We start from the raw sequence: 18,434 nt of genomic DNA on the forward strand, positions 1-18,434 counted from the left end.
GATTGACAAATGCCACAGAAATTGTGATTGTAATAATAACTCAGTTTCACAAAAAATGTAACATAGGCAGTGTTGTTTCTTATGCGACGATATGAAGAACTAAAAAAAAATTCAATGTGATGAGATTCAATATAACAATTAATATCCAATGCTGATAAGCAAAAGCATTAATAAACTCATTAATACATTCCTCTACTTTCAGAAGCACATACCCAGATACAATCAAATTTCAGTATGTTACTGAAACAACAAAGTAAAAAAATATTAGAATTCAAAAATTAAAAATCAGTAACAAAGAAAACCAGAATTCCTTACGGCCGTAAATGTGCTTTCTCTGCAAGTTTTCTCTGCAGTCGCCAGTTTTCATCTGTATGCTTTAGAACATAATCTTCACTCACATATCGATCCCAAGATGAATTCCAGCCCTAATTAGAGAAAAAGACAACAGCAAAATATTAAAAAATTGAGTATCAGCACCCAGCTCCAAATCAAAATATTAAAAGAGGGCACAATCACACAGGTAACTTTCAAGTATCTGGTTTCGATTTTTTCTAATTGCAGTGACACTGTTATATGATGATGACTGTAACAAGGCTTATTTGTTCAACAGACACACTGAGGCATGGATACAATGTATCATATCATATCATAGTCTGTACTACAGTGCCACATCCTCATACTTATCACTAGTGTACAGTGCAGTGATTTATGTAGTACATAACACCTTTGCTCTAATTTGTTTTTATCTGTCAATGGCTGGGGCTGGAATGCATCCCAAGGTAAAATAGACAAATTGCACTCTAAAAAAACTCTGTTTATAACTTGAACACTAAAACAGGAAAATATATTAAAATCTAATCCACATGAAATCCTACTGTAATTCGAACTTTTTATGTAGACAGGCTTATTACTTCACCATCAGATTGCAGTACACAAGTAAAAGTAAGGATGGCTCAGAGGAAACAATGTTTTCTTCAGTAATTTTATCTGGTTTATTATGATACGGCCTTGGTAGTTACCGCAACTGTCTACCTATGAACATATACTGTGGAGACTCATGATGAGCCACGATGCATCCAGCTTGTTTAAAGGAAATTTGTGAAGTATTTTAACTGGACAAATCATCACCTGTGCACATTCTCAACCTCACTGCAGCTGAGCTCTAATACCTCCTATCGAAAGTGCAGTACTGATTAGCATGAACTCTAAACTTCGTTAATGGGATGCTGAAAAGAAATTTTTCATGAAACTGGAATTTTTATTGTAATTCTTAGCTGAAATTGGTTTATGAAGTAAGCATCTCTCATACAATGTATATTACACTGGGGGCGGGGAAATAAAGGACTGAGCAAAAATCTCAGTTTCCATGCATGATGCACTGAGTTCAGTTACATAACAGCATGTACCCTACTCTTCTGAGAAGTACTGGACACTTTAATAGTGAATGTGATTTAAAGAGTTATACCTTCTGGAAATTCAATATAAAGAAGTTATCTCCAGAAACTTGGATTTATTTAATTCCTAACATTACAAACGTGGATAAGGCGATTACCGTCATGAACTAACTCACAACCTGAACAGAGATAAGAAATGCCTTAACACTAGTTAAAACAGTATAATATGCAAGCAGCTAGTGAGTTTGTTGAAAGGCTCTGTTGATGGGTGTGGTTTAACAGTGCATTTCAACTAGCACTGAAGAGCGAAACATCATGCAGTATTAAACAAACAAATCCAATGATTTATAGCACTTATTACCCATTGTTATCATAATGCATGTCAGTTGCCTGTTGTAAGTATATGTCTAATTGAATAACAGTTCACTTCAGTTTTTGTCAAAGAAATAAAAGTTTCATTTAAAAATATTTTCATAATATAAGTCTTGGCTGGCTGTACCGCAGGCACTCCTGACACCCAATGCCAACAGCTGCTTGTCACTTTGATACGTATAAAGTTCTTTACTATGGTGGTGTGTTATAAATGAAGTGCGTGCATTAACAGATTCATGAAAAACAACAGTTCATCAAAAGTCCAACAAATTTTATTCATAGCTGTCCATTTTGGCAGCTACATATGCAGAAAGTCACAAGAACTTGGTGGCTCCCAATATCAGCATCAACTAGTTTGGACACAGATAAGGCATGTGACGATTTCCCATTTGGAATACACTGTGAGAAAATCTGAAGTGTATAAACTGCTGTCCAATAAACTGAAAATTCTGATAGACTACATATTTATCATTACTAGCAATTAAGGTAACTGCAACACTGTCTTACTTGAATCATCACAAAGCAGTAGCATGTCGCAAAATTTTGACCTCAAAACAGTTTGCATCCAACTTCAACTTTATGACATGCAAGTAGCAGTTCAATAGCCCCGTGAAAAATACAGTGTGTGATGTTTCTGTACTTTAACTCCCAACTTTCAAAGACCAAATTCTCCCATCACAGATGGTATCTTATGGTGGTTTCAGATTGTAGTGAAGTAGCTTGGTATTCATCCACCAAGTCTTAGTCCTCTGAAGGTGGAGAACTGCTGAAGGTGGCAGCTGTTTTAATGATTACATGTCAATAATCTTGGATAAAGTTATCATCAATGGAAACTCCAGGTAGGAATAAAACAATCTAGGAGAAGATACATTGTTACTTACCATTAAGATAACATACCAAGTTGCAGACAGGCACTATTAAAATACACTTACACATAAGCTTTCAGCCTCAGCCTTTGTCAGAAAAGAGAGAAACACACACACACACACACACACACACACACACACACACACACACACCATTCATCTACACAAGCAAGCACATCTCATGCACACATGGCTGCTAACTCCAGCAACTTGGGCCAGTATTCTCTCCACCCCCAAATAACTACTGCTACTTACATCCTTCTGAATCTGCTTACTGCATTCATCTCTTTGACTCCTCTTGGAATTTTAACCCCCTCCAATATTAAACTGGTGCTCCCTTGAGGTCTCAGAATATGTACTATCAATCAATCCCTTCTATTATTTAAGTTACGCCACAAGTTTCTTATCTAACCAATTCTCTTCAGTATCTCCTCATTAGCTACATGATCTATCTAGTTAATCTTCAGCATTCTTCTGCAGCTCATTTCAAAATCTCCCAATTCTCTTCTTGTCTCAACTGCTTATCCCCATTTCAGTTCTGTAAAAGGCCATACTCCAGGCAAATACCTTTAGAAAAGACCTCCTAACACTTAGACTTATGAATTTCCCCCATGATGGGTTCATGAAATGGCAGCAACTTCTGTTACCCAGTTTGACGCAGAAAACAGCTGAAGTTGCAAAATTATTCTTTTTATTTAACTGATGAATGGTTTTGGGTATCAGAACCCATTCTCAAATCCCCCAACACAACAAGATGTTTTCCACGCTATCACACAACCATGTTAATAATGTACATACTTTTTTCCAAGTCAAGTTTTTCAGTGAAAACTTACAGGACAAACATACAACTACTTTTATACTTTTAGTGTGTAGTTTCCCAATCTAATTGCCTCATTATTGTCTTATTTCAGTCACCTATTTTCCATTACCCTTGTTTTGCTATTGCTGATTTTCATCTTATAACATCCCTTAAGATATTGTCCATTCTATTCAACTGTTCTACCAAGACCTTTGATGTCCGACAGAATTACGATGGCGTCAGCAAAACCAATGTTTTTATTTCTGCTCCCAGAACTGTAATTCCTTCGCCAACTTTTTTTGTGTGTGTTTCCTTTTCTCCTTGCTCTATGTACAGATCAAGTAACACTGAGAATAGGTTAGCAACCCTGTCTCACTCCATTCTCAACCACTGCTTCCATTTCATGCACTTAGAATCTTAAAACTGCTATCTGGTTCCTGTAGAAGTTGCATTAAACCTCTGTCCCCCTATATTTTATCTCTGTTGCCTTCAGAATTGCAATGAGTGTATTTCAGTTAACACTGCCACAAGTTTACAAAATATATCAAAATAAGTTTGCCTTTCTATAACAATTTTTTTAATTTAAATTGTAGGGTCAGTATTGCTTTGCATGTTCCAACTTTCCTCCCAAACTGAAATTACCTGAGGTTTGTTTCTACCAGTTTTTCAATTCTTCTGTGTCAATATTTTACAACCAAACCTTATTAAACAGGCAGTTTGGTGACACTAACACCTGTGAGCATCTACTTTCTTTGGAATATGTATTATTACCGTCTAACGGGGTGATTTCGGACAGTTTGTTGTTATGTTGATTGCAACTTTCTTATATATTGTTAGATTAAATTGATTGTCATGGAAGTGGTAGGGTATATGTGTAACAAATAAAATACCCCAGAACCAGAAAGTGTATGTGTAGGCATATTTATCTGAGGCAGTTAAATGAAATGTCCAAAGTCACCCCATGAATTGGGGTGATTTTGGACACGTGTTTTCTAAATCTTTGTCCGAAGTTACAGTGTATAGAGGGTGAATTTGTACAGCTACTGCCTTTTTTTAAAATTCTACATGCTTTTTATTTGATTTTGGTGACATTTTACACATTTTAACGTAGCCCTTTGTTACGAATAAGTGATATTGAATGATATAATGAATTTTATATATTACAGATTAGTTTTTATTTTGCAAGAATTTAAATAAATTTTTTTTACAGTTCTTAAATGAAATATTACAAACAGACAGAAACAAAGTAATTAACTAAAAGGTCAAAATAATTTTTCTCACTCATCATTCTAAATTAAGTTCGAGTCTAAAGCACATCTTCTTGACAAATGAACATTCCTAATTCTTCTCAACTGGTGTGGGAAGTATTCTCGAAATCTGCAATTTTTGTATTGTGTCTTTATCGGGGACAATAGGAAACACATATGTTTTTACTGTTCTCGTGTGGGCGCAAGAATTTCACATTTATACTGTAGCACCAACATCTGTGGCCACTCCAACATACTGCCTTGTTTGCTCCTTGTTTCCACGTTTAGATTTGTACTCTGCAACAAGAAAAGCCTCGTCTTTCAGCAGTAAAACTTCATTGGATGATGTGTCGTTTTCACTGTCACTACTGCTACACGCACTGTCACTTGTTTCAGCACTGTTTTCGTTTCCTTGAAAATCTCGGCCAGTCATTGAATTTCCAGGTTGAATATCTAGTTTGCGGCGGCGGCGGCGGCGGTGGCGGGAGCTGCCAAGCTTATTTGGAGGACAACAAATTTCTTTGAGCATTTCTTCAAAAGTGGAAGACCATGCGTCTGTGTTGCTTTGCCACCTCTCCTTGTTATCAGGCAATTTTCGGAAGACATGATCTGGATCAAAAGGGATTAGGCCCATGGCGCGAAATCCACCATTTATGTTTTCCTTGGAGTTTTCTGAAATCTTAGTGTCTGCTTCAGAAGAGGGGGGGGGAGGGGGGGGGGGGGAAGGCATCCTTGGAAATGGTCCAACAAGTGTGTTTCTTCCAGTCAGTTAGTACAGCTCGCCACGCTGCTTTCATTGGCCTGAAGAAGCTTACATCGAATGGTTGGAGGAGGTGCGTGCTATTGGGGGGGCAGAAGAATGAATGAAATATTGTTCTGCTCACACTTTTCAATAACACGTAAAGACATGTGACTGGATAAGTTGTCTCCAATCATGACTGTTGGCCCGTTTTGCCTCTTCAAATAGAGCAAAGTGACTGTAAAGAACCAGTCTTCAAATACTGGCAGGTCAAACCACTCACTTTTGTTCCTATTGAAACGGGTTCCTTGTGGTACACCACCTTGCCACGTGTCCCACAAATGCTCTGATTTGTAAAGAACGTAGGAGGAAGCAGTTTACCATCAGCACTAGCTGTCGTTTCGTAATTATCTGCTGCTTGCCTGGATCATCGGACATCTTGGTTTCACATAGTTGATATGTTGATAGGTGGGAGATTTTCCAGCTTTGCCTCGATATTGGAGAAAAACATCTTAACAGTCTCTTTGTTCACTTCTGCAACAAGCTCGCTTAATATTTTCGCATAAGCGAACGAAAAGATCTTCTGACTGTCATTTGAGGGATAAATGCACCCATTCTTCTCCTGGCAAATTATTACAAAATTTCTTCTCTTTTCGGCCAGATTTATCAAGGTAGCCTTTAACTAAATATCTAATATCCAATTTAGCGAAGGGAAATCCCCAATGTGCAGCCCTCAAGAAACCTTGCTTCAACATTTCTTCTTCTTCTTCTTCTTCTTCTTCTTCTTCATGTAGCACTGGCTGCCGTCCTACTTTTTTCGGATGTGCTTCCTGCACTTTATTTTGTAGGGTTCATTTAAGTATATCATACAAATCACATGCTTTTGTGTACGATAATTTACCACTCTGAATATCATTAACTGCTTTATCTAGAAGTTCCGGGTCATAATTACACCGTACCGTAGCACCACTCCTGCTCTTATATGTTCTTGGCATTGTCCGTAATCACCCCAGACAGTAAACAGTTTTACAAAAACCATCATTATTTTATAATCTTGCACGAGAAACTTGACAAACTTTTAACACAGAGTGTTCCGTCAATTATTCACCTAGGGAAACAATCGATGCAAAATAAAAGTTGTGGAAAGTGATAAATGCAATCTTGCACTTGAAATAACTGGTGCACGGATGTTAAAATAAGTAACTCTTTGTTTCTATGCAGTGGCAAAGAGCAACTAAGCCATACTGTCCGAAATCACCCCGTTTGATAGTACATTTTTCTTGAAGTCTGAGGGTATTTCCCCTGTTCCAGGTATCTTGCACACCAGTTTTAAGTTTTGTCATGTCTGGGTCTCCCAAGGCTATCAACTGTTCTGATGGAATAGCGTCTACTCCAGGGGCCTTGTTTCGGCTGAGGTCTTTCAGGGCTCTCTCAAATTATTCTAGTAGGGTCGTATCTGACATCTCATCTTCATCTACTTCCTCTTCCCTTTCTATAATATTGCCTTCAGTTCTTTCCACTTTCACAGATCCTTAATATTTTCCTTCCATCTTTCATGTTCCCCTTCTTTGCCTAGTATCGGTTTTCCAACCGAGTTCTTTATATTCGTACACTTGCCTCTCTTTTCTCTAATTGCCTCTTTAATTTTCCTACACACAATCTCTCTTTCCTCTAGTGAAATATGTTTCTAAATCTTTACATCTGTCCTCTAACCATCCACCCTTAGCCATTTTGCACTTCCTGTCCATCTCATTTTTTAGACATTAGTATTCCCTTTCACATGATTCATTTTTATATTTTGTCCTTTCTTTACATAAATTAAATTCAGTAGTCTTTCTACTAGCCCTTTCACCTATTTGATCCTCTGCTGCCTCAACTATTTCATATCACAAAGCTACCCGTTCATCATCTACTTTGTTCCTTTCCCCCGTTTCAGTCAATCATTTTCTGAGTCTCCCTTCGAAACTCTAAAAAAATCTGGTTATTTAAAAAAAAGTCTGACTCCTTTATTTCCTATCTTTTTTGTGAATTCTTCAGTTTAATCTACAGTTCACAACCAATAAATTATGATCAGAGTTCACACCTGCCCCTAACTATTACAATCTAGTTCTGAAACATCACATAATAATAAATGTGAAACCTACTGATGTCTCCAGGTCTCTTCCATATACACAACCCTCTTTCATCATTCTTAAACCAAGTGTTAGTGATGATTAAATAATGCTACGCCTAAAATTTTATCAGGCAGCTTCATCTCCCCCCCCCCCCCCCCATTTATTTTCCTTCTCTTCCTACCACCCATCAATGAAATTTTTGTCTCCCTGAAGTGTATGAATAGTTTCTTTCATATCGTCACATTCTTTCAATCCCTATCACCTGCAGAGTGAGCTTAAGTATGAACTTTTAGTACTGTGGTGATGTTGGCTGTGTCTATATGCATTCTCTATGCTGCTCACAGTAGCTTAACCACATTCCTATGGTCTTGCTCATTATTAGATCTACTCCTACATTAACCCTATTTGAATTTGTATTTATATCCCCGCACTCACCTGGCCAGAAGTCCTCTTCTTCCTATCACTGTGCTTCACCAATTCCCACTGTATCTAACTTCAACCTATTGATTTTTCTTCTTATATTTTCTGACCTACCTACCAAAAAAAAGTGATCTGACATTCCATACTCCGATCTGTAGAATGTCCGTTTTCTTTTCCTTGATGACAACATCCTCCTAAGCCTCTCTGCCTGGGGACCTGAATGTGGGACTATTTTACCTCTGGAGTGACATGTAAAATATTCAATTGCCAGACCAGTATTATGTCATGAATTCCATTGTCAGTGGCACATACACATCAAATCATCCATGTGTCAATTATTATATCTCTAAGATGTCAAAATTGATGTGGATCTCACAGTACATAGGTCGTCATGCATACTTGTGCCTGTCACAGATGTCAAATACTATATGGTGACACTTCCTGATCACTTTGGACACTATTGACGCAGAATAAATAAATAAATAAATAAATAAATATTTAATTTAAATGGGGGCATCCTTTCAATATATCATCAGTTTGGTACACAACTGTGAAGGTTAGACAATGTGGACTGCATGTGACATTTGGATCCATGCAACAAACAGTAGCTGTGGAAACACATCATTTGTAAAGTTTGTGCAAGTCTATTATCCTCTATTGACATCCTGATGTAACACTGCAGTCCCTTGACATTATATCCTGTCAATTCTATGATCTAGTTTAAACAATCCAGATGCAAGAGGTGACAATTTGTACATTTAATTTTTTAACTCAACAGATATGGTTTAATGCTGAAGTCATTAATACAGTCACAGACCTCAGTCAGTTACAAGCAAGGATAAACTTAAGTCTCCTCTTAATCACTGAAAATTTTTAAAGAACTATAGCCTTTGAAAGATTCTGGTTACAGTGTTCCTTCCTTTGCTTAAAAACATACTTTTATTAAGGTGTAATACAAACAGATGAGCATAATAACTGTAGGAGTAGTAAGTTTAAAGCTGATTAATATGCAACTGATGCATGGACTTTTTTTATGTTGCAATTAATATTGTAGTAGATTGTCCAAATTGAAGAGTGTTCTACTGTACAGGACTTTGTGAATGATTATTTTAAACTGTGGGTGTACCAAATACAAGAAAGCACATTTTACTGCATATCAGCTGACAATGTGTTTTCCCTTTATTTTCAATCTCCTCCTTCCCACCAACTAGTAAATTTAACCTTTTTTTTTTTTTTTTTTTTTTTTTACATAAAATATATGGTTATCGGATCACCAACTGCTCATATGTGCATATCACACTGCATATGTGATGTTTTGGCCTAGATTGGTTGGTTGGTTTGGGGAAGGAGACCAGACAGCGAGGTCATCGGTCTCATCGGATTAGGGAAGGATGGGGAAGGAAGTCGGCCGTGCCCTTTGAAAGGAACCATCCCAGCATTTGCCTGGAGCGATTTTTAGGGAAATCACGGAAAACCTAAATCAGGATGGCCGGACGTGGGATTGAACTGTCGTCCTCCCGAATGCGAGTCCAGTGTCTAACCACTGCGCCACCTCGCTAGGTTTTTGGCCTAGAGATAAATAATTTTTTTTAAAAATTATTTTCTTTCACAGTCTCCCAATTTCAATTAGAAACTGCAGATTTCAGCCACAACCAGCCATCTTCCAATAACATGAATGGAGAAGTTCATCTAAACATGGAAGAAATGACATGCAGTAAATAACTTTGACTACATGCCCCACCTACTTGGTCTTATTAATTATGACATCTTTCTTTACTTAAAAAAAAAAAGCATTATGAAATAACAAAGAAGTTATGGCTAATATCACTACAACTCTCCAGACCATCTTAAAGAAATGGAGAAAAAGAAATATGAGTTCTAAAATTGCCTGAAACAAGGATCAAACACTGGCATTAGCACTTCCTGAGAGTTCTGTTCCCGAATCCTGAATTGGTTTAACAAGGCAATCGGATTTTCACTATTTTTTGTATTTATGGTACGTGAAATTCAGGATTCAAGTATCAATCCTCAAAATTAGATCAGTGCAACTAAAAAAAAACTAGTGAAAATCCAACCTTGAAGTTTTCCCAGTGTGTTTAATACAACGAAGCAAGCTCAATTTTTCAATAGGCAGCATGGTAGAATACCTGTCTGCCATGGAGGGGACCCGGATTTTATTCCAAGGTGACGCAAATTTTTAAACAAAGGTGCAATTTGTATTAGCATTTCCGTGAACATAAAGGTGAAAAAAAAATCTGTAGTGCAATAGAGTGGTAACCAATAGATGGATGGTTCAAGTCTCGTTTCAGTCATTATGTTTTTTGTTTTGTTTTCCATTCAGTTCAAGTACCTACAACATTTACACATAAAATTCACCAAATAAATGCTAATTTTATGACAATTACACGATTCTTTTTCTAATTTCATATTGCACGCAAAAATACAGTTTTCAGCACAAACAGTTATTCATCTTTTGTAAAAGATGAATAACACAAAGATTGTTTGAATTAAAAACACATTACCAATTAATATTTTCCATCTTTATATATTTTGTACTTTAAAGTCTATTTTCTTGGGTATTTTTGAGAGGTGCATCAAACTAGTTTGGGAAATTGATATCCGAATTCAGAATTTCACGTACCAGAATACTTAAAAAATACAATTATCGTGTGGTCTCAGCGCAATTCTGAAAACATCATCAGAGAATAGCATTTTATTTCCCCAGCACTTTCAGCCTTAAAGATCAAACAACCCTCTGTGAACCAGCACAGTGTACTGTCGCCAATTTACCTGTGTTGAAAGGAACAATGAGGCAGTACCTAGTTCATTGAGGGCACCGTTTATGCAAAACAAAGGATATAAGATATCAGTTGAATGGAATGGACAGTGTCTTGAGAGGAGGATATAAGATGAACATCAACAAATGCAAAACGAGGATAATGGAATGTAGTCGAATTAAGTCGGGTGATGCTGAGGGAATTAGATTAGGAAATGAGACACTTAAAGTAGTAGAGGAGTTTTGCTATTTGGGGAGCAAAAATAACGAATGATAGTCAAAGTAGAGAGGATATAAAATGTAGACTGGCAATGGCAAGGAAAGCGTTTCTGAAGAAGAGAAATTTGTTAACATCGAGTATAGATTTAAGTGTCAGGAAGTCGTTTCTGAAAGTATTTGTATGGAGTGTAGCCATGTATGGAAGTGAAACATGGACGATAAATAGTTTGGACAAGAAGAGAATAGAAGCTTTCGAAATGTGGTGCTACAGAAGAATGCTGAAGATTAGATGGGTAGATCACATAATTAATGAGGAGGTATTGAATAGCACTGGGGAGAAGAGGAGTTTGTGGCACAACTTGACAAGAAGAAGGGACCGGTTGGTAGGACATGTTCTGAGGCATCAAGGGATCACCAATTTAGTACTGGAGGGCAGCGTGGAGGGTAAAAATTATAGAGGGAAACCAACAGATGAATACAGTAAGCAGATTCAGAAGGACGTAGGTTGCAGTAAGTACTGGGAGATGATGAAGCTTGCACAGGATAGAGTAGCATGGAGAGCTGCATCAAACCAGTCTCAGGACTGAAGACAACAACAACAACAACAACAACAACAACATGTATGAGCACACCACATCTGCTTGAGAACCATCAGTATCACGTACAACTTGGCACTGAAGACTTACTTCTGCTGGTAAGCAGTTCCATTACCTCTGGAAACAATGGAATGACCAACAAGGTACCTTTGCTTGGAGGTGTGTGAAAATCATTACATCATAGTGCTCACTTAACATACAATAGAATTTGTAGTATTCAACTTCTTGTATGCATTCAACTTAAAATTAATCCTGTGTCATATAATCTGTGAAGGCGGCTGCTTGCTTTAACTTGAGAATAGCTTGATATCTACTGTCTGAAAGCACAAACTATTCTACCATTGACACTGAGGTCGTAGGCAGAGGGTTCAGTGAATCATCTTCAGACTAAACTATCACTTAAATCTTTATGTGCATGCTCCAATTTCTCCTGTTTTATTGCAGTGATTATTCCTCCTTATGTCTGTGGGTGTCAATAAAACATCTTTGCATTCAGAGGAGAAAGCTGGTGACCAAAATTTCATGAAAAGCTCTTGCTGCAACAAAAAATACCTATGGTTTAATGATCTCTATCTCTCTCTCTCTCTCTCTCTCTCTCTGTGTGTGTGATAACAGAAAAACTTCCCTTCTTTGGACTTTTTCGGTGTCTTCCATCAATCCAGAGGACAGACAAGTATAACATAGGCAGTCCTTTTAGTAAACCTGTTGCATGTTCTCTGTGTTCTGCCAATAAAATTCGTGTGATTTATCACGTAAATGGAATTTAATGGATTCCATTTTAGTACTCATGTGGACGACTTGATACCTGCCATTATTTAGAAGCAATGCCACTTTTTGCACCTTATTTAAATCATTTTCCAATCGATTATATCTTATAATTTTGCTAGAGAGTATATGACAGCATCATCTGCACACAATCTAAGGAGGACTGCTTAAGATTTTCTCCTAAATTGTTTGTAACACATTAGATAGGAACAGCAGAGGCCTGAAACACTTCCTTGGGGAATGTCAGATATCACCTCTGTTTTACTCTATGTCTTTTTGCCAATTACTATGAACTGTGACCTTTCTGGCAGTAAATCATTAATCTAGTCTCAGCTGATGTGATACTCCACAGAAACACAATCTGAGTAGAAGTCGCTTGTGAGAAATGGTATCAAAAAGCCTTCTGCAAAGCTACAAAAATGGAAAAAATTTGAGATCCCATCAATAGCACTCGTTATTTTGTGTGAATGAAGGGTTGATTGTGTTTCACAACAACGATATTTTTTGACTGTGCTGACTACGTGTCAATAGACTTTTCTTCCAGGTAATTCATGATATTCAAAACACTGTGTGTGTTTCGAACTCATACTGCAAATCACTGTCAGTGACATGGACATGTATTTCACTGGATTACTCTTACTTCTTTTCTCGATTACTGGTGTGACCTGTGCAACTTTCCAGTCTTTAGATACATATCTTCCATTAAGCAAGCAGTTGTACATTATTGATAAGTATGAGGCTATTATGTCAGCTTACTACAAAGAAAACAAATTGGTATATGATCTGGTCCACAGGACTTGCCTTTACAAAATGATTTAAGCTGTTTCAAAGTCACCACCAGCTGTAATTGTGTGAGTGGGGTACCTACGTGAAATGAGACTCAAGTTTTCTTTGAAGTGCTAAGCAACTTTATCATCCAAGTTTAGGAGAGATGGGGGAGGTTAGTGAAAGGAACTAATTTTAATTTAGTCTGGTTGTCAAGTACAACCCCTACCCATACTAACTCTCAGGAACTATCTCCTTCATTTTCAATACAAGATAAACTACTACTAACAGCAAGAAACACTCTACCACAAACAGTACTTACCATTCCTCTCTAAACACCATTAGATCGTTTGTAAAAAATTTGGCTAAGCTAATATCTGGCTTTAGCCACTTTACAGTATGTGTAACTATTTCAGCCTCAGTGCTTTCTGTTAGCATTTGGAGGTCTGGTTCTTCTGTAACACAGTTACGACGAATTACAATCATAATACTTATTGTTGACTTGTCTACTATCTGCACCCTTTGTGAATCTCCCATAACTATTGCACAAGTTGAGGAATCTGTGCATCCTGCATGATCACAGAACCATCTGAGCTTCTCATTCAGGTCCTCCACTCTGCTCTGTACCAATGATCCACAGCTGGTACTGTTGACAATGCTATAGACGAGCTCCACCTTTCTCTCATTAGCAGGACTGGCAACCTTTGCCAACTCAGACAGCCACCCAAAACTAGAGACAACCTCTTCAAATCCAAAGCAACACAAATCGTTAGACAGGAGTCAACACCTGCAGTTGCCTGCTCCCTGTGTTCTTCATGACATTGAGAAGCACCCGTTCCGCATATGGAATGACTCCTCCATTCTGTGCACTACATACTGCATTTTTTCCCCTCCTTCGCAGCCGTATCCCTAAGCGGCCACATTACTTGTCTAACAGTGGAGCTCCCAACTACCAGTAATACCAGTCTGTGAATCACCACATCTTGTGGGCTGAGAGGCTTCCTCTGAAACAGGGCACACAACTGCATCTGGTTGACGATCTTTATCAGCCATAGATAGCATCTCAAATCTTTTTGCCAGGTGAACCAGGGAGGCCTTTCGATTGGCCCCCCAGGAAGATATTTCACTGCCTGCCACAATTTAAAGCAACCTCTCACTCTACCAAGGGTAAGGGTACCCTCAATGGTGGCACAATGAGGGTGGTCATTGCAGTGGACCAATCGGGAGATAGTAAATCAAAATGGGTCACTTCTTGTCAGCATCTCATTGCAACTCACAGACTAAACATTGTGCTGAAATGTGCTGCTGCTGAGATAGAAGCTGGAGCCCAATTATGTTTTTCCTCCACTCCGCATTGCTTAACCCAGATCCCTGATGGACTTGTAGCCAGTGGGCAGTCCAAACATAGTCTTTCTGTTTAAGGGTGAGCAATGATTATGTATGATTGAGACTCTTTGGCCAACTTAGGTTTAAATGTTTTGCAAGGGCCAGGAAATTCCATCACATAGTCAGTATGTTGCTGCCACTTGATACAGAAACCAGGGATAGAGCCTTTTCATCAAGTTCCTGCTACTAGTCTGATGTCTGAACAGTGCATCGTACCAAATATCTCTACGTAAAAAATGTAAACCATCACTTGTAAACTGAACTGGCCGGCATCAATACTATATAATATTGTTGGACACAGGATGCCTTCATCCTGCTTTTCACAGTTCATCCTTAAAATGCCTGTATATGGCTTTAAGTGCTCATATTTTAATGATTCACAAATGTGGTGGCCATGTGAGCCTGATCAAATATGAAACTTATGAACCTAGTTGACTGGCTAAAGCGATGATCTTTCAAACAGTTTTGTTTCACTGAAATTGTGACAGTTCCAATCAACATCAACAAAGGCCAATATTTCTTGGCAGGGGTACGTATGGAGGGGGGGGGGCGTGGGGGGGGGGGGGGTAGGATCTTTCATGTAATTACCAGTTGCAGATCCCCATTCTCCCAGACACACAACATTCTGCTGCCACACCCCTCAGTGGTCCCTACACCACACCCAGAATAGACTGTGAGAAGGGTGAGGTAGTTGGATGGTTGTTTGTTTGTTTGAGGTTTAAGGGACCAAACAGCAAGGTCATCAGTCCCTTGTTTCAAATATGCTCCATTCTGCTAATGGGACATCTCAGGAAAGTCAGAACAATAAAACGGAAAAAGGTAAAAACGTAAAAGGGCAGTCATGTTGTGATTGGTAAATAACAAAATGAGGGAAGTTGGCAAGAGAACGAACCCAACACTATGCTGAAGCAGCATAAGCAAGACCACCTGTGACTGAAAAGGTGCAACCGCTAGAATGCAGAAAGACGTATGGGAAAAGGAGACTAACCAATCCTTAAAAAAGCGTAAAAACAGAGTAAAAGGGGAAGAAAAGAGGATTCCGGTCCGGGAGGTGAATCGGGAATCTCCTAACACAGCTTACCGTGGGAGACACCCAAACACTCACCGCCCTGCCCCAACACCAGAGAGAGATTAAAAACCTTAAAACGGAGAATAAAAACCACTCTCCCGGAGGAAACCGAGAACCAGAGAGACCATCTGGGAATCGTCAGCCAACATCAAAGGTAAAGTGTGGGGGAGTCTGTACTTAGCACGCAGAGCCAAAAGAAGGGGGCATTCAACCAAAATGTGGGCCACTCACTGGAAGACTCCACAACCACAAAGCGGGGGTGGCTCATCACGCAAAAGAAAACCATGGGTCAGCCTGGTATGGCCAATGCGGAGACGACACAGTGTGGTCGAGTCCTTTCGGGAGAGGCGAAAGGAAGAACACCATGGGCCTGGTGTCACCTTAATTGCACGAAGTTTATTAGACAGTGGAGTAGCCTCCCAAGAATTGGCCCATGACTGTGCGAAGTGGGATTTGATGTGAAGCCATAAATCCGCTGCAGGAGGGGTTACAGAAAACGGGGGGGGGGGGTAAGTAACTGCTCCCCCAGCCAAACGATCAGCGAGCTCATTACCCGGGATACCCACATGGCCAGGGACCCAAAGGAAGTCAATGGAACAAGCAGCACGGTAAATATCAGCGAGATGGTCATGGATGGCAGAGACCAAGGGATGGTGCGAAAAACACCGGTCAATAGCAAGAAGGCCACTCCGAGTCCGTACATAACAAAACGCGGTTGTGTTGGGATTGTTTAATAAAGGTAAGGGCCCGGGAAATTGTCATCAATTCCGCAATAAATGCCCCACATGTAGGTGGCAGCAGATGACTTTCCGTTCCAACAGAGGACGTGAAGGCATACCCAACATGATCAGCAGATTTAGAGCCATCAGTGTAAAAAACAACAGCATCCCGAAACTCCCATAAAATTTGGCGGAAAAAGGAACGGAACACCACCGGGGGGATGGAATCTTTCGGACCTCGGCGGAGATCCATCCGAATTCGAGGCCGAGGAACTAATCAAGGAGGGGTGGAGGGGAGGGAGTCAGGAAGACAGGACAAAGAAGGAAGCTGAAAATCATGGCAAAGAGACGCAAGGCGGAGCCCATCCAGTAAACCCGCCCGAGGGCGGGAGTCGGGTGGGCGACGTCCATGGTCTGGGAACAGGATAGAATAGGAAGGATGAGTGGGAGAGGAACGGATAGTGAGTGCATAAGACACCAGAAGCTGGGACCGCCGAACAGAAAGGGGGGGGGGGGGGGGAATCCCAGCTTCAACCAGGAGACTATCAACAGGGCTAGTAGGGAAGGCACCGGTGGCCAAACGGATACCACGATGGTGGACTGGATCCAGCACATGCAGTGTGGAAGCAGCAGCTGAACCATAAACTTGACAACCATAGTCAAAGTGAGACAGAACTAGAGCACGATAAAGACAGAGGAGGAGGGAACGGTCCGCACCCCAACAGGAGTGGGCAAGGAAGCGAAGGACATTGCGTTTACGGAAACATCCTACCTTCAAGAGTCTGATATGGGGCAGCCAAGTGAGCTTGTTATCGAAAACAAGACCCAGAAAACGAAACTGTGGGACCACAGGCAATCGTTGTGCAGCGAAATAGAGCTCTGGATCAGGGTGGATCGTAGTACGGCGACAGAAGTGGACCACCCGCGATTTTAAAGGAGAGAATTGAAACCCGTGTGAGAGAGTCCATGCAGAGGTACGCCGTATAGCTACCTGGAGCTGCCTTCTGCAGATGCCATCGAGGAGGAACTAACCCAAGTGCAGAAATCATCCACATACAGGGCAGGGGCGACCAAGGGACCGACAGAGGCCACAAGTCCATCAATAGCAATGAGGAAAAGAAGGACACTCAAGACAGAACCCTGTGGGATGCCTGTCTCCTGGGTCCGTGGAGAACTAAAAGCAGTACCAACTCGAATTCTGAATGACCGATGGATCAGGAACTGGCGGATAAAAATCGGGAGTGGGCCCCAAAGACCCCACTGATGAAGGGTAAGTAAGATGTGAAGGCACCAGGCCGTGTCATATGCCTTGCGAAGGTCAAAAAACACTGCAACCAAATGGCGGTGCTGGGAAAAAGCCTGCCGAACTGCGGATTCCAAGCGAAGTAAATGATCAATTGGAAAGCGACCCTCTCGAAAGCCACACTGGTAAGGGGACAATAGATCCCGAGATTCGAGGACCCAATTGAGCCGACGGGCTACCATCCATTCAAGTAACTTACAAACAACATTGGTCAAACTAATTGGCCGATAGCTGTCAACAGATAGGGGGTTCTTACCAGGCTTAAGGACAGGAACCACAATGCTATCCCTCCACTGAGAAGGGAAGTCACCCTGGAGCCAGATACGGTTAAACACCCGAAGAAGATGTTGCCGTTGTGGAGCACTGAGATGTTGAAGCAGTTGGTTATGAATGGAATCTGGGCCAGGGGCCATATCATGAGAAGAAGATAGAGCAGAAAGAAATTCCCATTCAGTAAAAGCTTCGTTGTAAGATTCTGACTCACAAGGGGTGAAACATAAGGTAGAAGCTTCAGCCAGCTGTTTTTGATGAAGGAAAGCAGCTGGATAGGAGGCTGACGCTGATGCCACTGCAAAATGGGTCGCAAGATGTTCTGCAAGAACTAATGGGTCCGTACAAATGCCATCTGGGAGGTGAAGGCCTGGGAGGGTGGACTGCCGATGGCAACCTTGGAGAGAGCGAAGTGTAGCCCATACCCATGACAGAGGGACAGTAGAACCAAGGGAAGAAACGAATCGTTCCCAACATATCCGCTTGCTCTGTTTGATTAAATAACGGGCTTTAGCGCGAAGGCGTTTAAAGGTAGTAAGGCTGGCTACGGATGGGTGCCTCTTAAAGTGTTGCAAAGCTCGACGGCGATCACGGATGGCAATGGCAATGGCCGTA

The 18,434-nt window shown here is 40.3% G+C and overlaps 1 protein-coding gene across 1 annotated transcript in view; it reads right to left on the reverse strand.

Moving 5' to 3' along the window:
* LOC126236827 (male-specific lethal 3 homolog) overlaps positions 1-18,434 on the reverse strand; it is a 159,594-nt gene that overhangs the window by 95,033 nt on the left and 46,127 nt on the right. Inside the window, exon 3 of the mRNA XM_049946429.1 lies at positions 316-425. Within this exon, the coding sequence (XP_049802386.1) occupies positions 316-425 (110 nt within the window). The remainder of the gene's footprint in view (positions 1-315; positions 426-18,434) is intronic.

This window comes from Schistocerca nitens, chromosome 2 (assembly GCF_023898315.1).
Source record: "Schistocerca nitens isolate TAMUIC-IGC-003100 chromosome 2, iqSchNite1.1, whole genome shotgun sequence".
In the NCBI taxonomy this organism is placed as follows: domain Eukaryota; kingdom Metazoa; phylum Arthropoda; class Insecta; order Orthoptera; family Acrididae; genus Schistocerca; species Schistocerca nitens.